We start from the raw sequence: 22,405 nt of genomic DNA, 5'->3' as shown, positions 1-22,405 counted from the left end.
TTGAGATCGAGGGAGCATAGCCAGTCGTCTTGATTGAGAAGGGGATAAAGAATGGCTAAGGAAAGCATCTTGAATTTTTCCTTTACCAGATGTTTGTTGAGATCGCGAAGATCCAGAATTGGTCTGAGATCTCCTGTTTTTTTGGGGACTAGAAAATAACGGGAGTAGAATCCCTGCCCCTTTTGATCTAAAGGAACTTCTTCTATAGCGTTTAGAAGGAGGAGGGATTGGACTTCCTGAATAAGGAGGGCAGATTGAGGACTGTTCAAAGCAGACTCTTTTGGCAGGTTTTGGGGCGGAAGAGTCTGAAAGTTGAGAGAGTAGCCGTGGCGGATGATGTTGAGGACCCATTGGTCCGAAGTGATAACTTCCCACCGGCTGAGGAACAGAGAAAGACGACCTCCTATAGGTTGAGGAAGGAGAGCAGATATAGGAGTACTGGCTATACTTTGGAGAAGTAAGTCAAAAGGGCTGTGTCTTCTGCTGTGGAGGTGGCTTCACAGGCTGCTGTTGCTGCTGTTGTCTGGGAGGCTGACGCTGTTGCTGCCGCTGACGCCTGGGTTGCTGAGCTGTTGCTGGCAATGGGCGAGCTGTGAAGCGACGTTGATAGGCTGACTGTTGTCTAAAAGGCCTTGTTGGGGTAGGCTTTTTCTTATTTTTAAGTAGGGTATCCCAACGTGTCTCATGAGCAGAGAGCTTTTGAGTAGTCGAGTCCATGGATTCCCCAAAAAGCTCATCCCCTAGGCACGGGGCGTTGGCTAACCGATCTTGATGATTAACATCAAGTTCAGATACCCGAAGCCAGGCCAGGCGACGCATTGCCACAGACATTGCTGTCGCTCTGGATGTAAGTTCGAAGGTGTCGTAAATGGACCTAACCATGAACTTACGCAGCTGAAACAGAGATGACAAGCAATGGTGAAAAGATTGTTGTTTCCGTTGGGGAAGGTACTTCTCAAATGAAGCCATGGTGGTAAGGAGATGTTTAAGGTAGAAAGAAAAATGAAAAGCATAATTACCAGCTCTATTTGCCAACATAGCATTTTGGTAGAGCCTCTTACCAAATTTGTCCATGGCTTTACCCTCTCTGCCAGGAGGTACAGAAGCATATACACTGGCTCCTGAAGATTTTTTAAGGGTGGATTCGACAAGTAAAGATTCGTGTGGAAGTTGAGGTTTGTCGAACCCAGGAATGGGAATTACTTTGTATAAAGAGTCCAATTTACGTGGGGCCCCTGGAACCGTTAAGGGAGTCTCCAAATTCTTGTAGAAAGTCTCCCTCAAGATGTCATGAAGAGGGAGCTTCAAAAATTCCTTTGGAGGTTGGTCAAAGTCAAGGGCATCCAAAAAAGCTTTAGACTTTTTGGACTCAGCCTCCAAAGGAATAGACAACGAGTTACACATATCTTTCAAAAAACTAAAGTGTCATGTTTAGAGGATGGGTCATTTACAGCTGAATCCTCCTCATCTGAGGAACATTCTCCTTCAGAAAGAAAGGGTTCCTCTGAATCTCCCCACAGATCAGGATCCCTGACATGGGAAGATCGGTCCCGAGACTCTGGAGTAGATGGTTCTACATGTCGGGTTTTGCGCACCGACTTACCCGATCTCATCGATACCGAGCCAGGCGATGTAATCGGTGGCACCGGTGCCGAAGTCTGCACCGACTGATGTTGAGCTCTCGGCTCCGGTGCAAGGACTGGCATCAATACCGATGAGGTCGAGTGAAGCGGTACCGAAGGAGTGGATACCGACAGCACAGGCTGTTCCAGTATCGGTACCGGCTCAGTGCGGACTGGCACCGGAAGGTTCGGTGCCAGGATAGCTGGAAGGAGCTGTTGTAATTGCTCCTTGAGCTGCACCTGGAGAATGGCCGTAATTCGGTCATCAAGAGATGGCACCGGTACCGCTTTTTTCTTCTGCGGTACCTGTGGTGCCGCTCGACGCCCCGGAGATGAGGAGCCCGATGTCGAGGGACTCACCTCGATAGGGGCGGAGCGCTTCCGCTGGCACCTCACAGTCGGCAGGATTGGACTCACTGCACTCGAGACCGGAGGACGCTCCAGCGGGGAAGGCTTCTTAGCCGGCTTACCTGAATGCTGGGACGCCATTGCGGTGTTGCGCGGCGTCGAAGAAGAGGGTGCCGACTGAATCGGTGCCGGAGTCGATGGAACGGGATCGGACATCTCGGCACCGAACAATAATCGCTGCTGTATTTGGCGATTTTTTAATGTTCTTTTTTTAAGTGTGGCACAGCGGGTGCAGGTGGAGGCCTGATGCTCAGGACCCAAACACTTTAAGCACCAGTTGTGTGGGTCCGTGAGAGATATAGGCCGAGCACACCGCTGGCACTTTTTAAACCCTGGCTGAGGGGGCATGAACGTAAAGACGGCTTCAGCCAAATCGAAGGCCGAGGCCTCGATGGTGGCAGAAGGCCCCGCAGGGGAAAAGCCAAATTGACTAAAAAAGAAAAGTTTTTTTTTTTTTTTTTTTTACACAAAAATTAAAGAAAAAGGAAACAGGCAAAAGCCAAAAAGGTTTACGCGAGCGGGAAGGCAAGTCAAAAAAAATTTCAACAGCCGTTGAAAAAACGCGTCTTCTTAGCTCCGCGGAAACTAAGAAACTGGGGACCGCGCGCCTCTGTCGGGCGGGAAGGCACTCGCGCGTGCGCGGTGCGGCATGCCAGAACTTTCCAAGTTCTTAGAGTGCAATCACTCTAAAATTGTCCGTACCGGGGCTCCGTCGGTGCCGTCACCCATCAGTCAAGAATATGCTGCCTGCTTGTCCTGGGATAATATGCATTACACAAAGCAAAAAGAAAATGAGGGGGAAAATCACCCAGTGGCCCCATGAAACTCCCTGCCCCAGCAGGGGACCCAGCTGAAACCTGTCCCTCTTATGTCAAAACAGGGAGAAGGCACCTGAGGCTAAATACAAGATGGAGGGGCTATCTGAGGAAAAACGGCAAAAAAATGCACTAAAAATAACCCCTCCAGGGCCTGTAGTGGCTGAGAAGGCTGAATTGTCCCAGCCACTAAAGCAGGCAAAAGCCGGCATCAGCTGAGAGAAAAAACAGCTGATAGGAAATCCCCAGCTGCACAGATGGTGGCTGAGGAAATTCCTCCATGGGTGGCTGGAGACAACCAGGCTTCCCTGCAAACCACTGCCGGCTCGCGAGGCACTAGTGGCAAGGAGCCTTGGACGTCGCCACCCACTGCCATCAAGGCTCCTCCACCGCACCGGCCCAAACAGCTGTTTTCAGGCCGGCCGCGAGTGCCTCGCATCTGGATCAAATTGTGCACCTCTGTGCGTCTGGACCAAATTGTGCACCTCTTCCCGTGGGAAGTGCTCAATTGGCATGATAAAGAAGGGAATCACGAGTAGATCGGAGAAAGTTATAATGCCGCTTTATAGAGCGATGGTCAGACCACACTTGGAATACTGCGTCCAGCACTGGTCTCCATACCTAAAGAAGGATATAAAACTGCTGGAGAAGGTGCAGAGACGAGCAATGAAGCTAGTGAAAGGTATGGAGAACCTGGATTACGAGGAACGACTTAGGAGACTGGGGCTGTTCTCCCTTGGGAAGAGGAGACTGCGAGGGGATCTGATCGAGACTTTCAAAATACTGAAAGGAATCGACAAAATAGAGCAGGAAAAACAGTTATTTACAATGTCCAATGTGACATGGACAAGAGGGCATGGACTAAAGCTGAGGGGGGACAAGTCCAGGACAAATATCAGGAAGTTCTGTTTCACGCAGCGAGTGGTGGACACCTGGAATGCTCTCCCAGAGGAGGTAATTGCGCAATCCATTGTTCTAGGATTTAAGGGTAAACTAGATGCACATCTCCTTATGAGTGGCATAGAGTGATACGGGTAAGGGTAAACTGGATGCACATTTCCCTATGAGAAGCATAGAGTGATATGGGGACTAAATCTATGCCAGGGTACACCTGGCGAGGCCTCCACATGTGCGGATTGCCGGACTTGATGGACCTAAGATCTGATCCAGAGTTGGCAATTCTTATGTTCTAAAATTACTGGTTAGTTGAAAAATACATATATTTAAAGGGAAAGCAACCCTTCAGATCGGCACTACCTCAGGATTTTCCTTTTTTTTTGTTTTTGTTTACACAGAACAGACTCCACTTGGCTCTCTAAACAGTATGCCTTACCAACCAGGGGGTAAGGCTTACTGTTGAGGCGCCTCTAAAAAAAAAAATGTTGGGGAGGTGGAGGAAAGGGAGGGAGGGACCCAGCAGGCAACTCGCCGGGTTTGACACCCCCGCAGTAGGACAGACCCCCAAACATGGTCCACCCAAACTTTATCTGGCACTAAAAAGGGGACAGAAAGTCCTAAACAAATTCCAACAGCCCTACCAAGGGAGATGGGTACAGCTCACCACACCTGCTGGAGAACTGAGGTAATTAGGGAGGGGTCACATGATATGTACCATTCCAAAGTTTTGTCTCAGTCTTCACCTGCTGGTCATGATGAGATATAACCCGCTTGTAAGATGAACCTATGCCGGTCTGAAGAGTTGCTAAAGGAATCCTATTTATAGAACTTTCATATACCACTTACGTTGCCAACAGTAAAGTCGGTTCTTCCCTACTTACATCTGTCTAACAGGTTTGCACACAACACTGTGCATTGACCAATCCTCCTTCTGACAGCTTGATGAACAATAATAAACCTGCTTACACTTTGCACATCTTTGCGACCCTATAAAAAGGCAGAAAAAAAATCCTGTTCAGATGACAAAATTTATCATTAAAAAAAGTTATATTTATTTATTCATTCAATTTTCTATACCGTTCTCTGAGGGGAGCTCAGAACGGTTTACATGAATTTATTCAGGTACTCAAGCATTATTCCCTATCTGTCCCAGTGGGCTCACAATCTATCTAATGTATCTGGGCCAATGGGGGATTAAATGACTTGCCCAGGGTCACAAGGAGCAATGTGGGTTTGAACCCACAACCTCAGGGTGCTGAGGCTGTAGCTTTAACCACTGCGCCACACTCTCTGCCGCAATAGGTGAAATATTGCTAAGGACTAAATATGATGGTATTATAACACAAAAAGAATATAAGATGTTGTATCAGCAATGTTCAAAGACTCCTCGTATCTATTTTATTCCTAAAATTCACAAATTAACAGTTAAGTCACCTGGATGCCCTATCGTGTACAGGAGGGGTTTCGGTTTTGGAACCCTTATCTTGGTATGTGGATCTGTTTTTGACACCTATGGTTACTCAAGCAGCTTCTTATGTTACAGATTCTTCACATCTTTTGCAAATGTTGAATAAAATAGAAGTACAATCAGATAAGTGTGTTATTTAATTACAACTAATGTGGCATCTTTGAATATGAATATATAACAAGTTTGGGCGATCCAGCTGGTGTCACAGTACTGTATTTGACTAACATCATTAACCCAGATGAAAACCAAATATTGATAAGGAATTTGTTAACATACATTGTTTGAGGGGCGTGGCTTGGAAGCGCATGCAAATGGTCGGGTAAACAACAAGCTCCGTGCTGACAGACATTTTAAAGTTAAATAAGTTACATGAAAATTTTTTTTTTTTAACTTTAAAAGCGTGATATTAGAACAGTATGGCTTCAGGGAAGCAGGCAAAGGCTGATTCAGCTTTTACAAACGCAGGAAGCGTAAAAAGATTTAAACCGGTGCCAGCAACCCCTTCGAAGACTCCGTTGCCGAAGGAAAGTAGAGCCGACAGTGAAATTTTGACGGAGCTTCGTGAAATTAAAGAAATTGTTTTAGACTATGCGAGAAAAATAGAAGATGTTATGAAAGAAGTTTCTATTCTCAATAAAAAAAATGGAACTGGTTGAAATTAAAGTGGATCATTTGGAGAAAAGAATCGAAGTTACTGAGGCAGAATTTAAGCTCAGAATTCAATTTAAGCTCGATCGGAAAAAGATTGAAATACTCAAACGAGACCTGGAAGATTGCTGCAACAGGGAGAGAAGGAGTAACCTAATGGTCTTAAGTTTACTGGAAGGGGTGGAGAAAAATAACCCGATTTCCTTTTTGGAGAATTTTCTTCCTAAAATACTGCCACTTAAAACAAAATTTCCTTTGGAGATCGAACGGGCGCATAGGATTCCTACAAAAAGATCGGATAGACAAGCGGGTCCATATCCGTTAATTTTCAAACTGTTAAGGCACCAGCAGGTTATGGAAATATTTCACTTGGCAAAGGAGAACAAAAATTTTAAATGCCAGAAAGCACAGTTACTTACCGTAACAGGTGTTATCCAGGGACAGCAAGCAGATATTCTTGACTGATGGGTGACGGCACCGACGGAGCCCCAGTACGGACAATTTTTTAGAGTGATTGCACTCTAAGAACTTGGAAAGTTCTGGTAGACCGCACCGCGCACGTGCGAGTGCCTTCCCGCCCGACAGAGGCGCGCGGTCCCCAGTTTGGATAAGCCAGCTAAGAAGCCAACCCAGGGAGGTGGGTGGGACGCAAGAATATCTGCCTGCTGTCCCTGGATAACACCTGTTACGGTAAGTAACTGTGCTTTATCCCAGGACAAGCAGGCAGCATATTCTTGACTGATGGGTGACCTCCAAGCTAACAAAAAGAGGGATGGAGGGAAGGTTGGCCATTAGGAAAACAAATTTTGAAAAACAGATTGGCCGAAGTGTCCATCCCGTCTGGAGAATGCATCCAGACAATAATGAGATGTAAAAGTATGAACTGAGGACCAAGTAACAGCCTTGCAGATTTCCTCAATAGGAGTGGAACGGAGGAAAGCTACAGATGCTGCCATCGCTCGGACTCTATGGGCCGTGACAGAACCTTCCAGTGTCAGTCCGGTCTGAGCATAACAGAATGAAATGCACGCTGCCAGCCAATTAGACAACGTACGTTTAGAAACAGGACGTCCCAATTTATTCGGATCAAAGGACAGAAAGAGTTGGGGAACTGATCTGTGGGGTTTCGTACGCTCTAGATAGTAAGCTAGAGCCCTCTTACAATCCAAAGTATGCAGAGCCTGTTCCCCAGAATGAGAGTGAGGTTTCGGAAAGAAAACAGGCAGAACAATGGATTGGTTGAGATGGAATTCAGAGACAACCTTAGAGAGAAACTTTGGATGTGTACGCAGAACCACCTTGTCATGATGAAAGCCCGTAAAAGGTGGATCTGCAACTAGTGCATGTAGCTCACTGACCCTCCTGGCAGAGGTAAGAGCAATAAGGAAAAGTACCTTCCAAGTGAGAAACTTGAAAGGAGTGGAAGCCAAAGGTTCAAATGGAGGCTTCATTAAGGCGGAAAGAACCACATTGAGATCCCAGATAACAGGAGGGGCTTTAAGAGGTGGTTTCACATTGAAAAGACCTCGCATGAACCTGGACACTAGGGGATGAGCTGAGAGAAGTTTTCCATGAACCGGCTCATGAAAGGCAGCAATGGCACTGAGATGGACTCTGATAGAAGAAGACTTAAGGCCAGAGTCAGACAAAGAAAGCAAATAATCCAACAATGTCTCCACTGCCAGGGAAGTGGGATCAAGATGGTGAAGAAGACACCAGGAAGAAAATCTTGTCCACTTCTGATGGTAACATTGCAGAGTGGCTGGTTTCCTGGAGGCATCTAGAATGGAACGAACGGGCTGAGACAAAAGAGTATCATGAGAAGTTAGCCCGAGAGATACCAAGCTGTCAGGTGCAGAGACTGGAGGTTGGGATGTAGAAGGGTCTCCTGATGCTGTGTAAGCAGAGAAGGAAACAGTGGAAGAAGAAAAGGTTCCCTGGAACTGAGTTGAAGTAGAAGGGAGAACCAATGTTGCCTGGGCCACCTCGGAGCAATCAGAATCATGGTGGCTCATTCCCTCTTGAGCTTGAACAAGGTTCTCAACATGAGAGGCAGAGAAGGGAAAGCGTACAGGAAGAGATTGGACCAATCCAGGAGAAATGCATCCGCTGCCAGACGGTGAGGAGAGTAGAGTCTGGAGCAGAAAAGGGGCAGCTGGTGATTGTGAGGAGCTGCAAAGAGGTCTATCTGAGGAGTGCCCCATTGAGCGAAGATGGACTGTAGAGTTACAGGATCGAGTGTCCACTCGTGAGGCTGGAGAATTCTGCTGAGCTTGTCCGTCAAGGAATTCTTTTCTCCCTGAATGTAGATAGCTTTCAGGAATAGATGGTGATTTATGGCCCAAGTCCAGATCTTCTGGGCTTCCTGACACAAGAGGCGAGAGCCCTTCCCACCCTGCTTGTTGATGTAGTACATCGCAACTTGATTGTCTGTGCACAGCAGGAGAACTTGAGGAAAGAGAAGATGTTGGAAGGCCTTGAGGGCATAAAACATCGCTCTGAGTTCCAAGAAATTGATGTGATGCTTCATTTCTTGTGTTGTCCAAAGACCTTGAGTTTGGAACTCGTTCAAATGAGCTCCCCAAGCGTAAGGGGAGGCATCGGTGGTGATGACAAGTTGATGAGGAGGTAGATGGAACAGAAGACCTCTGGAGAGATTTGAGGATATCAACCACCATTGAAGAGACTGACGAAGAGATGATGTCACAGATATGTGACGTGAGCAAGGATCCATTGCTTGGGACCACTGGGTTGCTAGGGTCCACTGAGAAGTGCGCAGGTGAAGACGTGCGAAGGGTGTGACATGAACTGTGGAGGCCATGTGACCCAAAAGTATCATCATTTGCTTGGCAGAGATGGAATGTTGTGGAAGCACTTGCTGACAGAGAGATTGAAGCGTTTGAAGACGGTTGAGTGGCAGGAACACTCTCATGAGGACTGTGTCCAAGACAGCTCCGATGAATTGAAGCCTCTGAGTGGGGATGAGATGAGATTTGGGTAGATTGATCTCGAACCCCAGAAGTTGAAGAAAGAGGACGGTCTGGTTGGTGGCCTGAAGTACTGTCTGAGAAGAATTGGCTTTGATCAACCAATCGTCCAGATATGGAAAAACCTGAAGGTGGTGAGAGCGTAGAAAGGCAGCCACCACAATCAGACATTTGGTGAACACTCTTGGAGAGGAGGCAAGACCGAAGGGTAGCACCTTGTATTGGTAATGACAATGATTGATCATGAAGCGGAGGTACTGTCTGGATGCCATATGGATCGGTATGTGAGTGTATGCTTCTTTGAGATCGAGGGAGCATAGCCAGTTGCCTTGATTGAGAAGAGGGTAAAGAGTGGCCAGAGAAAGCATCTAAAATTTCTCTTTGAGCAAGCATTTGTTTAGATCGCGAAGATCTAGGATGGGTCTGAGATCTCCTGTCTTTTTGAGGACTAGAAAATAACGGGAGTAGAATCCCTGCCCTCTCTGATCTAGAGGAACCTCCTCTATAGCGTTCAGGAGGAGGAGGGATTGAACCTCTTGAAAAAGGAGGGAAGACCGAGGAGTGTTGAAAGCAGACTCTCTTGGCAGACTTTGGGCAGGAGGTGTCTGAAAGTTGAGAGAGTAGCCGTGGCGGATGATGTTGAGGACCCACAGGTCCGAGGTGATGATTTCCCAACGGCTTATGAAATGTATAAGGCGTCCTCCTATGAGCTGTGGAAGATGAGTAGAAGGAGGAAGACTGGCTATGTCCAGGAGAACCAAGTCAAAAGGGCTGAGTGGACTTTTGAGAAGGAGGAGGTTTCACTTGCTGTTGCTGCTGGGCAGGTCGAGCAGGTTGCCTCTGTTGTTGCCTCTGACGCCTGGGTTGTTGCTGTGTCTGAGGTAAGGGACGAGCCACAAACCTTCGTTGATAGGCCGATTGTTGACGAAAAGGCCTAGGAGGTGGGGTCTTCTTCTTTGTCTTAAGAAGAGTATCCCATCGAGTCTCATGAGCTGAAAGTTTCTGAGTAGTAGAGTCCATGGATTCTCCAAACAGCTCATCCCCTAAGCAAGGTGCATTGGCCAGTCGATCTTGGTGATTGACATCGAGTTCAGACACTCTGAGCCAGGCCAGTCGTCGCATAGCCACCGACATAGCCGTGGCTCTAGAGGTCAGCTCAAAAGTGTCAAAAATTGATCTGACCATGAACTTGCGCAGTTGCAAGAGCGATGAAGAAGTTTGGCGAAAGGCTGATTTTTTACGGTCAGGGAGATATTTCTCAAAAGATGACAAACTTTGAATAAGATGCTTAAGATAAAAGGAAAAATGGAAAGCATAGTTTCCTGACCTGTTCGCTAGCATTGCATTTTGATACAGTCTTTTGCCAAACTTATCCATGGCCTTACCTTCCCTGCCAGGAGGGACAGAAGCATATACACTAACCCCCGTGGATTTCTTTAAAGTAGACTCTACTAATAAAGACTCATGGGGGAGTTGAGGTTTGTCAAAGCCTGGAATTGGTATAACCTTATATAAGGAGTCCAGTTTACGGGGAGCTCCTGGAATGGTCAAGGGTGTCTCTAGATTTTTGTAAAATGTCTCTCTTAAAATGTCATGGAGAGGTAGCTTGAGAAATTCCCTTGGAGGCTGGTCAAAGTCAAGAGCATCTAAAAATGCCTTGGATTTTTTGGATTCAGCCTCCAAGGGAATAGATAGAGAGTCACACATCTCTTTAAGAAAAGAGGTGAAAGAAGTTGCATCAGGTTTGGAAGACGGATCTAAACCAGAAGGATCCTCGTCCCCTGATGAACACTCTCCCTCAGAGAGGAAAGGCTCTTCTGAATCACCCCACAGATCAGGGTCCCTCACCTGAAAACTGCGGTCTCGTGACTCCGGTGTGGAGGGTTCTAGGTGTCGAGTTTTATGAGTCGACTTACCAGACCTCTGTGAACCGGTACCGGGAGATGTTAAAGGTTGTGCCGGTGCCGATGTTTGAACAGCCTGGTGTCTCGGTTCCGGTGCCAAGACTGGCATTGATACCGAAGAAGTGATGTGCCCCGGTATCGACAAAGTGGATGCCGATAAAGGGGGCTGCTGCACCGCCGGTACCGGCGGCTCAGACCGGACCGGGACTGGAAGGCTCGGAGTCAAAAGAGCAGGGAGTAGCTGTTGGAGTTGTTCCTTTAGCTGGACCTGCAGGACTGCGGCAATGCGCTCGTCCAATGAAGGCACCGGTACCGCTGTTTTCTTCTGCGGTACCTTGGGTGCCGCTCTACACTCCGAAGAGGAACCCGATGTCGAGGGGCTAACCTCAATCGGAGCGGAGCGCTTCCGTGGGCGCCTCGCGGTCGGCAGGATTGGACTCACTGCTACTGAGACCGGAGGACGCTCCAACGGGGAAGGCTTCTTAGCCGGCTTATCTGCGGGGTGCGACGCCGGCGCGGTATCGCGCGGTGTCGACGAAGTAGGTGCCGACTGAGATGGGGCCGATGTCGGTGCCGGTGGTGCTGAATCAGACATCTCAGTGCCGAACAATAACTGCTGCTGTATCTGGCGGTTTTTAAGTGTTCTCTTCTTTAAAGTCGCACAGCGGGAGCAGGTAGACGCTCGATGGTCAGGACCAAGACACTGCAGACACCAGTTGTGTGGGTCAGTGAAATTGGTCGAGCGCACCGCTGGCACTTTTTAAATCCGGGTTGAGGGGGCATGAAAGTGAATACGGCTTCTGCCAAATCGAAGGCCGAGGCCTCGATGATGGCAATAGGCCTCGCCGGGGCTAACCGAAAACTAAAGAAAAAAATGAAGTGTTTTGTTTGGTTTTTTTTAAAAGAAAAGAAAAAACGGAAATAAAATTTCCAAAAGGGTTTACGCGAGCGGGAAGGCGATATTTACTAGAAAAAAGAACTTTCAACAGCCGTTGAAAGAAACGCGTCTTCTTAGCTCCGCGGAAACTAAGAAACTGGGGACCGCGCGCCTCTGTCGGGCGGGAAGGCACTCGCGCGTGCGCGGTGCGGCCTACTAGAACTTTCCAAGTTCTTAGAGTGCAATCACTCTAAAATTGTCCGTACCGGGGCTCCGTCGGTGCCGTCACCCATCAGTCAAGAATATGCTGCCTGCTTGTCCTGGGATAATAAATTTAAGGATGTGTGAAGACCATTATTAAAGTATTATAATGAATAATTTACACTTTTCCCAATTTTAATACTCATGTGGATTTGGGGTGGGGAGGGGGATTCTTGGTTTTCCACTAATAATATATTTATGAATGACATAAGATATTATTTTCATGTGGTATATTTTAGTTGTACATGAATTTGGGAGGGGGGTGGGGTTAAATCTTCTTGTTGTATGATATTGTAAATTTTCAAGAGTCTTACTCTTACCCTGCTTAGTTTATTTTGCTCTGTTCTCACCACCACCGGCTAGATACCAGTTGATGGTCGGTATATTAAAAATTAATAAACTTGAAACTTGATATTGTACTATAATTGTTTGATATTTACTGTACACTTGATGTAAGCTTTGTAAACCGTGTCGAGCTCCACTCCCGTGGAGATGATGCGGTATATAAACTTAAGGTTTAGTTTAGTTTAGTTTAGTAAGTTATAAAATGAATAAAGAAATTAAAAAAAAGGAATTGATTGATACATTTGGTAAATTTTCAAGTTACAAAATTAATTGGAATAAGTCAGAAATTTTACCTTTAAATGTATATTGTTCTAAAGGATTATTTGATTCTTTTCCATTTAGGGCTTTATTATATTAGATTACATTATACGCCTGTTTGCTTACTCCTACTTCATGCTCATGATATAACTTTGCTGCATTCATGCAGCCTCCCTTGTTGTAAACCATCTTAAACTGAAAGGTATGATAGGATATAAATAAAGCTATTATTATTATTATCATCATTCTGCGATGTTACTGTTTGTGTATGTTGTTTTATAGCAGGCTTGTCCAACCTTTGTCTATAAGGAGCCACATTTTATATTTTGTAACATTCGGAGGGCCAAAACATCCACCATTGTATTTTGTCATATGCTTCACCAATATTGTCAAAATATAGAGTGTAGTCCTCTCCCAGCCAGTCTCTCTTTCTCATCTAACCAAAGTCTTCATTCAGTCTACTTGCTCTCTCTCATGTATCCCCCCTCCCCCCCCCACGGCAAACTTTACCCAGTCTCTTTCCCTTCACATGACTTCAGTTGCAGAACAAACAATGGGCTTCCTGTATCCCCACAGTGACTTGGCTCTCTGCAAGTCTGAGCTGCATGGAGCCGGAAGATCAGGTTGGTCTCATGGTTCCAAGTCACACGAGACTTGAAACCACAAGACCCATCAAACTTCTGGCACTGCTAGGCTTAAACTTACAGAGATCTGACTCCTGGCAGGGAAGCAGGAATCTTGCTATAAGTACCATATGAATATATATATGAGTATATTTTTGTTCTAGATGATATGATTAAGAATTTCAAGTGTTATATTGAAAGTTTAATGGATATTTTATTGTACACTTGTTTAAGATTTAAAATGAATAAAGAATTTAAAACTAAAGTACCATATGAATTATCAAGCATCTGTGGGGATTCACTTTTAGAGTCAGTCCCTTGGCCTCAGCATCAGGAAAGTTCCAGGCTTTTCAGAAGCAGCAGGCCGCAGGAGCTCCGGTTTTGGCGGTTTTAGGTCCAATTCCAGCGGGAAAATCCTCCTTCAACTCAGTTACCTCAGGTGACCTTCCCCCTGTTCTGGAAATACAGAGGCAAGGTATGACAGGGACCCTGCTGGGGTAGGGAGTCCCTTGGGGCTGCCAGGGATTTTTCCCCCTGAATTCATGTTACCACTTAGTAAAGCTTATGTGCTGGCGGCTGGAGGTACCGTGTCCACTCCAGGGGTCTCAGGGGGAGGAAGGGGAGGTTTTCTTCCCCAGTGCAGCCACACACAGTGGCGATTTTGCCCCCCTCTACTCCTCTCTCATCCAAACGCCTGAGGATCTCTTGGGATGAGGATTTTTGCCCACAGGAGCAAGATGTTATTGATGAGGACCTGGACATTTACGGAGATTTCCAGGATCCTCTTGGGGGGGTCAGATTCTGCTGAGGGTTCGAGCACTCCCCCCCCCCAGCTGTCGTAAGTGCGTCTGTGGTGCACATTTTTCAGCGGGAAGAGCTTCATTAGCTAATTTTTCAGGTCTCCTCGGTTTTGCACTTTGAGGACACCGTGTCGGAGACTCCGCGTATGGTGGACCCTTTGCTTAAGGGGATCCACTTTGCTTCCTGCTCTTTTCTCATGCATCAGGATATTCGGGATATTATGCTGCCCAGTGGCAAGTGCCGGAAGTTCCCTTTCATTTTGCGCATTCCATGGCCCGCTTGTATCCCATTCCTGAAGAGGATAGGGACACTCTGAAGTCGCCTGTAGTGGACACGGTGGTCTCGGCCATCTCTAAAAAGCATCCTGTGCCTGATGAAGGTGATGCAGCCTTGAAGGACACGGAGAAGCGCAAGTTGGAGTCCCTCCTTAAACAGAGTTTTGATGTGACAGCTCTGGCTGTCTAGGCGGCGATGTGTGGTGGGCTGTTTCTTCGGGCATGTTTTCACTGGGCCGAGCATGTCCTTGACTGTAAAACTGAGGACTGGGAATTGCTCAAGCGCGAGGTGGCAAAGATTGAATTAGGTGCTTCTTATCTTTCAGATGCCATGTATGACCTCTTGTGAGCTTCTGCCAAGTCGTTGGCGTTTGTGGTGGCAGCTCGCCATACCTTGTGGCTTCGTGCTTGGTCGGCGGATTTGGCATCCAAAGCTAAGTTGACAAAGTTTCCTTTTAAGCGATCTTTCTCGTTTGGCGAGGACATGGACAGGTTAGTTCAGACTCTCACTGATTCTAAAGTGCATCGTTTGACTGAGGATAGGCCTAGGCCGCTGGCTCGAGGTGGCACTGCTCGTGGGCGTGATTTCCGCTGTTTCCGCCCTAGTCGAGGGGCTGCCTCTTTTCAGTCCCTTGGGCTCTCTAGAGACAGGATTTTTCAGCGCATGCAGTCCTTTCTGGGGCCCTGCCGCCCATCCTGCCCAAAATTTCTTGCCAGCACCCATTTTGGTTCCGGTAGGTGCCTGGCTGAGGGATTTTTAGCCAAAGTGTGCAGATATCATGTCCGATCAGTGGGTTCTGGAGGTGATTCGGAACGGTTATGCTCTGGATTTTGACTGTTTCTTGCCAGATTATTTTCTCGCTTCTCCCTCGCAGGTGGCGTGGAAGCAGCAGGCCCTTCGCTAGACCCTTCAAAGATTGTTGGATCTCCACGCGGTGCTTCCTGTTCCCCCGCGGGAGTGGGGAACAGGTTGCTACTCAATTTACTTAGTGATGCCCAAGAAAGAAGGGACCTTTCAGCCCATTCTGGATTTGAAGGGTGTCAACAGGGCTCTTCATGTGCCTTCCTTCCGCATGGAAACTCTGCGGTCTGTGATTCTGGCGGATCAGCCAGGGGAGTTTCTGACCTCTTTAGATCTGACTGAAGCCTACTTCCACATTCCTATTCGGGCCTCCCATCATCGCTTCCTGCAATTTACGATTTTGGGTCAACATTATCAGTTTGGTGCACTTCCCTTTATCTGGCCATGGCTCCGCAGATGTTCACCAAGGTGATGGTGGTAGTCACAGCGGCGTTGCACAAAGAGGGCATTCTAGTTAAACCCTATTTAGATGACTGGTTGATTTGAGTGAAGTCGTTACAGGAGAGCACCCGGGTCACTGCTTGGGTGGTGGAGTTCCGGCATTTGCTGGGATGGGTAGTCAACCTTTCCAAGAGCTGGTTGTCTCCATCTCAACGCCTGGAGTATCTAGGCGTACTATTCGACACCTCCTTGGGGAAGGTCTTCCTTCCGGAGGCCCGGGTAAGCAAATTGCAATCTCAGATTCACCTGCTTATGGCATGCCAGTGTCCTCGGGCGCAGGATTTCCACCAAGTCCTGGGGTCGATGGCAGCTTCCCTCGATATAGTGAGCTGGTCGCAGGCCCACATGCGTCCTCTTCAGTATGTTCTTCATAGTAACATAGTAGATGATGGCAGATAAAGACCCGAATGGTCCATCTAGTCTGCCCAACCTGATTCAATTTAAATTTTTTCTTCTTAGCTATTTCTGGGCAAGAATCCAAAGCTCTACCCGGTACTGTGCTTGGGTTCCAACTGCCGAAATCTCCGTCAAAACCTACTCCAGCCCATCTATACCCTCCCAGCCATTGAAGTCCTCTCCAGCCCATCCGCCACCAAACGGCCATATATAGACACACAGACCGTGCAAGTCTGCCCAGTACTGGCCTTAGTTCAATATTTAATATTATTTTCTGATTCTAGATCCTCTGTGTTCATCCCACGCTTCTTTGAACTCAGTCACCGTTTTCCTCTCCACCACCTCTCTCGGGAGCACATTCCAGGCATCCAGCACCCTCTCCCTAAAGTAGAATTTCCTAACATTGCTCTTCAATCTACCACCCCTCAACCTCAAATTATGTCCTCTGGTTTTACCATTTTCCTTTCTCTGGAAAAGATTTTGTTCTACGTTAATACCATTCAAATATTTGAACGTCTAAATCATATCTCCCCTGTCGCTCCTTTCCTCTAGGGTATACATATTCAGGGCTTCCAATCTCTCCTGATACGTCTTCTGGCCTCCTATCATTTTTGTCACCCTCCTCTGGACCGCTTCAAGTCTTATGTCCTTTGTCAGATATGGTTTCCAAAACTGAACACAATACTCCAAGTGGGGCTTTACCGAGTGGGGCTTCTCCAAGTGGTTACGCCTCTCTTTATACAGTCCAGCATCTTTCTGGCAGCAGCCACCACCTTGTCACACTGTTTTTTTGCCTTTAGATCATTGGACACTATCACCCCAAGGTCCCTCTCCCCATCCGTGCATATCTGCTTCTCACCTCCCAGCATATACGGTTCCTTCCGATTATTAATCCCCAAATGCATTACTCTGCACATCTTTGCATTGAATTTTAGTTGCCAGATATTAGACCATTCCTCTAACTTTTGCAAATCCTTTTTCATATTTTCCACTCCCTCTTCGGTGTCTACTCTATTACAAATCTTGGTATCATATGCAAAAAGGCACACTTTTCCTTCTAACCCTTCAGCAATGTCACTCACAAACATATTGAATAGGATCGGCCCCAGCACCAAACCCTGAGGGACTCCACTACTCACCTTTCCTTCCTCCAAGCGACTTCCGTTAACCACCACCCTCTGGCGTCTGTCCAACAGCCAGTTTCTAACCCAGTTCTTCTTCGGAGGTGGTTGCCTCAGAGGCACAGTCTGGTGGATCACCCTGTTCCGCTTCTGGGCTTAGTTCGGGGCAGTCTTCATTGGTGGCTCCAGACAAGGGGCAAGTCTGGATCAGCCGCAGTGGACAGTGCTGCTCACGGATGCCAGTCTTCCCAGTTGGGGAGCTCAGCGTCTAGATCACTCAGCTCAGTGCACCTGGTCCACGGAGGAGGCTTCTTGGTCGATCAATGTCTTGGAGACCAGAGCCATCTGTCTGGCGTTGCTAGCCCTCCAGTCCTGATGGGCAAGTCAGTAAGGGTTCTGTTAGACAATGCTATGGCGGTGGCCTATGTCAATCATCAGGGGGCACCAGGAGCACTTTGGTGGCACAGGAAGTGGCTCTGCTTATGGTCTTGGCAGAGTCGCACCTTCAAGAAATATCAGCATCCCACATAGGCAGAGTGGAGAATGTTCAAGCCGACTTCCCAAGTTGTCACGTGCTAGATCCCGGAGAGTGGTGTCTAAGCCACGTAGCCTTTCAGTTGATAGTGCAGTCTTGGGGTCAGCCCGCCATAGATCTGATGGCTACAAGTGTTAGCGCCAAAACACCCCATTTCTTCAGTCATCGCAGAGACAGTCAGGCCGAGGGCTGGGATGTTCTGGTTTAACCATGGACAACGGAGGGGTTGTTGAATGTGTTCCCTCCGTGGCCATTAGTGGGCAGAGTTCTTCTCTGCATAATTAGCCATTTGGGCCTCGTGGTTCTGGTGGCTCCGGATTGGACTCGACAACCGTGGTACGCGGATCTGGTGAGGCATCTTGTGGCAGATCCTCTTCCTCTCTTGGATGACCTTCTGACTTAGGGTCCCATTTCAATGTTCGATCCGTGTCCCTTCTGTCTTACGGCTTGGCTCTTGAAAGGGGTTGCCTAAGTAAGAAAGGGTATTCAGATAAATTAATCTCAACTCTCTTGGAGTCCTGGAGGCTTTCCACCTCTAGGGCTTATGTGAGGGTTTGGCGTCTATTTGAGGAGTGATGCACATGGAGTGGTCTCTTTTCATGCTTCCCTGCCTAACATCTTAAGAGTTCTTGCAGGATGGCCTGGATAGGGGACTGGCTTGGTCTTCTGTCCAGATTCAGCTTGCAGCCTTGTTAGCCTTTCGTGGGTTGTTGAAAGGTCAGCGTTTGATTGCCATTCCTGATGCCATTCCTGATGGCTTCTTGCGGGCGGCCAAATGCTCAAGCCTCCCGTACAACCCTCTGTTCCATCTAGGGATCTGAATCTGGTTGACAGTTCTTGTGCACCCTCCTTTTGAACCGTTGGGCAACTATGGCTCAGCTGTCTTAGCTGGTGAGCTGTAGGGATGTTTTCTATACCAGGATTAAGTTCTACACATGTTCCAACAACAGTTTATAAGTATTTGTTGTTTTTTCCACTCCTTTTCGGAGTGTGTTATACTGTTTTCAACTGAAGTCTTTCCTAGGTTCTGCTTGGCTATTCGGCAGACTGAGTTGTTAGGGAGATTCTAGCCTGATATACAAGTTTGTGCTCAGTCTCCACCTGTTGGTAGCAGTGAGGCATATAACCTATTCATAAGGATAATACCAGTCTACAAGCTAACAGAAAGAAAATTAACAGGTAAGAACCTAATTTCTCCTTCCTCCTTTTCTGCAGTAGAGAGTAGTGCCCTCCTTCAGTTGGTACCAAAGCAATAGATTAGAGATTAACACGGGGAAAAAATTTTGTCCCAATCTCCACCCTGTCCTTGCGAAATCAGTCCCCATTCCCGCAAACCATCTAATTCCATCCGCACAAGCCTCAAATAGTTTTATACTGAACTGATTTTATTAAAGTATAAAATGAAACAATATTCTATACAATTGCCATTTTATAAATCAGAGCTCTGGTTGCTGAACTAGAGGAAGAGATCTTCAGCTGGCAGGGCTTTGTTTATAAACGTTTATCAACACAGCTCCAATACTATTTTATCCTAAATCCCTCCTACCCCAAAGAAAAAGAAAAAAAAAATATATATATAGAATTTTTTTTCTACCTTTGTTGTCTGGTTTCTGCTTTCTTTTTCTTCTCACCTTTCTCTTCCTTCCATCCACTGTCTGTCTTCTCTTTGCCTTTTCCATTGGTATCTGCTTTATTTCTATGCCTCTACCAGAAACTGCCTGCAGCCTCTCCCCCCTGCCATCTATCCCTTCCCCATCCCCATTGTTCTGGCACCCATCTTCCCAACGCTCCACCCATGATCTAGCATCTCTGTCTTCTTCCCTTCCATCTCTCACTCCCTCCTTCAGATAGTTTTTAGCATCTCTCCCCTCCTTTCCTCCCTTCAGATCTGTTATCTGTCTCTTCCCCCTCCCCCAGTACTCTTGTATGTCTCTCTCCTCTCACTTTCTCTTCCTTCTCAATTTGTTTTCTATCTCATGTCTACTTTCTTACTTTCCAGTCCTCAATTACCAAATGGGAATGATACCAATTTTCTTTCAGGGGTCTTTTTATAAAAAGTTGAATAGAGTGTTAACAAAATTTATTTGGCTAGGTAAAATTCCTAGAATTGCTTTAGTGTCTTTGCAAAGATCAATTATGGAGGGTGGGGTAAATTTTCCAAACTTTTATAGGTATCATCAAGCCTATATTTTGCGTCAAGGTATGTATTGGATCCTCCCAGAGCCCACTGATAATATACCAGATTGGTTCTGGCTAGAATGGAGACTCATCTTTCCTTTGCGTCTTGGTCATGTTGTTAGTTTCCAAATGCCAAGGTTATATAAAGAACACAAAATATTTGTTGATACCTGGAAAACTTTAAGGTATATAAGTAATGTAACTCCTATTCCAATAAATAAATCAACAACTCAAACGATTTGGCTAAACCCTAAGATCAAGGTCGGCGGTTTTAAAATCATCTGGAAACATTGGATGTTGGCAGGAATACGTATTTTAGAAGATGTAATAAATAATGGCAAACTGCTTGAGTTTTCACAATTGCAACATAAATTTGGTTTAAATAAATCGCAATATTTTAGATGGTTGCAGTTGAAGCAGGCCATTGAGGCAGGGTTCCCTGAATGGAATAGTCTTATTAATTATCATAGCCTAGAATTCTTATGTTTTCAGATGGACTCTATGGGTCACCAAGCCGCAAGGTGGTATAAATTAATATCTGAATTTGTAAATAAAAAACCAAAACATGGTCTTAGGGATATTTGGAGCATTGAGATTAAGCACCAGATTACTGCATCTCAATGGCCATGACTTTGGTCTTGGAGATTAAGATGTACAGTGTCGGCATCTATGAGACAAACATGGTTTTTTCTTTTGCATAGAGCTTTTTGGACCTCTGTTCGCTTACAAAAATTAGATAGCTCTGGGTCTAATAGATGTTGGCACTGTCATCTTGAGGCTGGGACATTAGATCATTTATTATTCTATTGTTCATTCATATCATTATTTTGGAATTCAATTTGGCCTCAAATAAATAGGATGATGGAAAATCCAGTAGCCTTGACTTATAATAAGAACATAAGAAGTTGCCTCCGCTGAGGCAGACCAGAGGTCCATCTCGCCCAGTGGTCCGCTCCCGCAGCGGCCCATCAGGCCCATTGCCTGAGCAATGGTCCCAGACTATCCCTATAACCTACCGCTACTCTTATCTGTACCCTCAATTCCTTTATCCTCTAGGAACCTATCCAAACCTTCTTTGAAGCCTTGTAACGTGCTCCGGCCTATCACAGCCTCCGGAAGCGCGTTCCATGTGTCCACCACTCTCTGGGTGAAAAAGAACTTTCTGGCATTTGTTTTAAACCTGTCTCCTTTTAATTTTTCCGAGTGCCCCCTTGTACTTGTGGTTCCCCGTAATCTGAAAAATCTGTCCCTGTCTACTTTTTCTATACCCTTCAGGATCTTGAAGGTTTCTATCATGTCTCCTCTAAGTCTCCGCTTTTCCAGGGAGAACAGCCCCAGCTTTTTCAGTCTGTCAGTATATGAGAGGTTTTCCATACCTCTTATCAGTTTAGTTGCTCTTCTCTGGACTCCCTCAAGTACCGCCATGTCCTTTTTGAGGTACGGCAACCAATACTGGACACAGTACTCCAGATGCGGTCGCACCATTGCACGATACAGTGGCAGGATGACCTCCTTTGTCCTGGTCGTGATACCCTTCTTAATGATACCCAACATTTTGTTTGCTTTTCTTGAGGCTGTGGCGCACTGTGCCGACGCCTTCAAAGACGTGTCCACCATCACTCCCAGGTCTCTTTCAAGGTTACTTACCCCTAGCAGTGATCCTCCCATTTTGTAGCTGAACATCGGGTTCTTTTTCCCTACATGCATGACCTTGCATTTCCCTACGTTAAAGTTCATTTGCCATTTTTTGGCCAATTCTTCTAGCGTCGTTAGGTCCCTTTGCAGATCTTCGCAGTCTTCCATGGTTTCAACTCTGCGGTAGAGTTTGGTGTCATCCGCAAATTTAATAACTTCGCAATTTGTTCCCGCCTCCAGGTCATTTATAAATATATTGAACAGGAGCGGTCCCAGCACCGACCCCTGCGGAACTCCGCTCGTGACCCCATGCCAGTCTGAGTAATGGCCCTTCACTCCAACCCTCTGTTTCCTGTCTGCCAGCTAGTTTTTGATCCATCGGTGGACCTCAAGTTTCAAGTTTCATGTTTTATTAATTTTGATATACCAACCATCAAGTTAATATCTGGCCGGTTAACAATATATTTAAAAGAAAGAGAAGCTAAGAGAAACTAAAAAAAGGTATTGTGTATATACAAATAACATTACCAGACGAACTAGACAGTGAGGATAGAGGGGAAGGGAGGGTGAAGTTACATATTTGAGAAGAAAAATGGAGATAGTAGGGTTAGGATAAAAACATAATGGAGAGGGACGCTTTAAAGAAAGTGGTTAATATTGATAAATAGAATAAAAAAAAGAAATAATAAAAAAAAGAAAAAAAGGAATGATGGCTCTAGGTGTTAGCGAATGCATCACCTCCCCTTGCACCCCATGTCTCCACAGCTTTTTAAGCAGTCTTTCATGCAGTACCTTGTCAAAGGCTTTTTGAAAGTCAAGGTAAATGATGTCAATGGATTCCCCTTTATCCACCTGTCTGTTTACCCCCTCAAAGAAGTACAATAAGTTTGTGAGGCATGACCTACCCTTGCAGAAGCCGTGCTGGCTCGACTTTAGCTGTCCATTGTTTTCTATGTGTTCACAGATACTGTCCTTAATCAGTGCTTCCATCATTTTTCCCGGGACCGAGGTCAAGCTCACCAGCCTGTAGTTCCCCGGGTCCCCCCTT

At 46.4% G+C, this 22,405-nt stretch overlaps 1 protein-coding gene across 5 annotated transcripts in view; it reads right to left on the bottom strand.

The window, feature by feature from the left end:
• The window catches only part of TDRD1 (tudor domain containing 1), a 613,801-nt gene that overhangs the window by 489,548 nt on the left and 101,848 nt on the right, over window positions 1-22,405 (bottom strand). For all 5 annotated transcript variants that reach the window (XM_033943145.1, XM_033943144.1, XM_033943148.1 and 2 more), the window contains one exon: window positions 4,624-4,729. In XM_033943145.1, the coding sequence (XP_033799036.1) occupies window positions 4,624-4,729 (106 nt within the window). The remainder of the gene's footprint in view (window positions 1-4,623; window positions 4,730-22,405) is intronic.

Source organism: Geotrypetes seraphini, chromosome 4 (assembly GCF_902459505.1).
Source record: "Geotrypetes seraphini chromosome 4, aGeoSer1.1, whole genome shotgun sequence".
NCBI classification, from domain to species: Eukaryota; Metazoa; Chordata; class Amphibia; order Gymnophiona; family Dermophiidae; genus Geotrypetes; species Geotrypetes seraphini.
The sequence above is the reverse complement of the archived record's forward strand: the minus strand, read 5'-3'. Positions and strand labels throughout refer to the sequence as shown.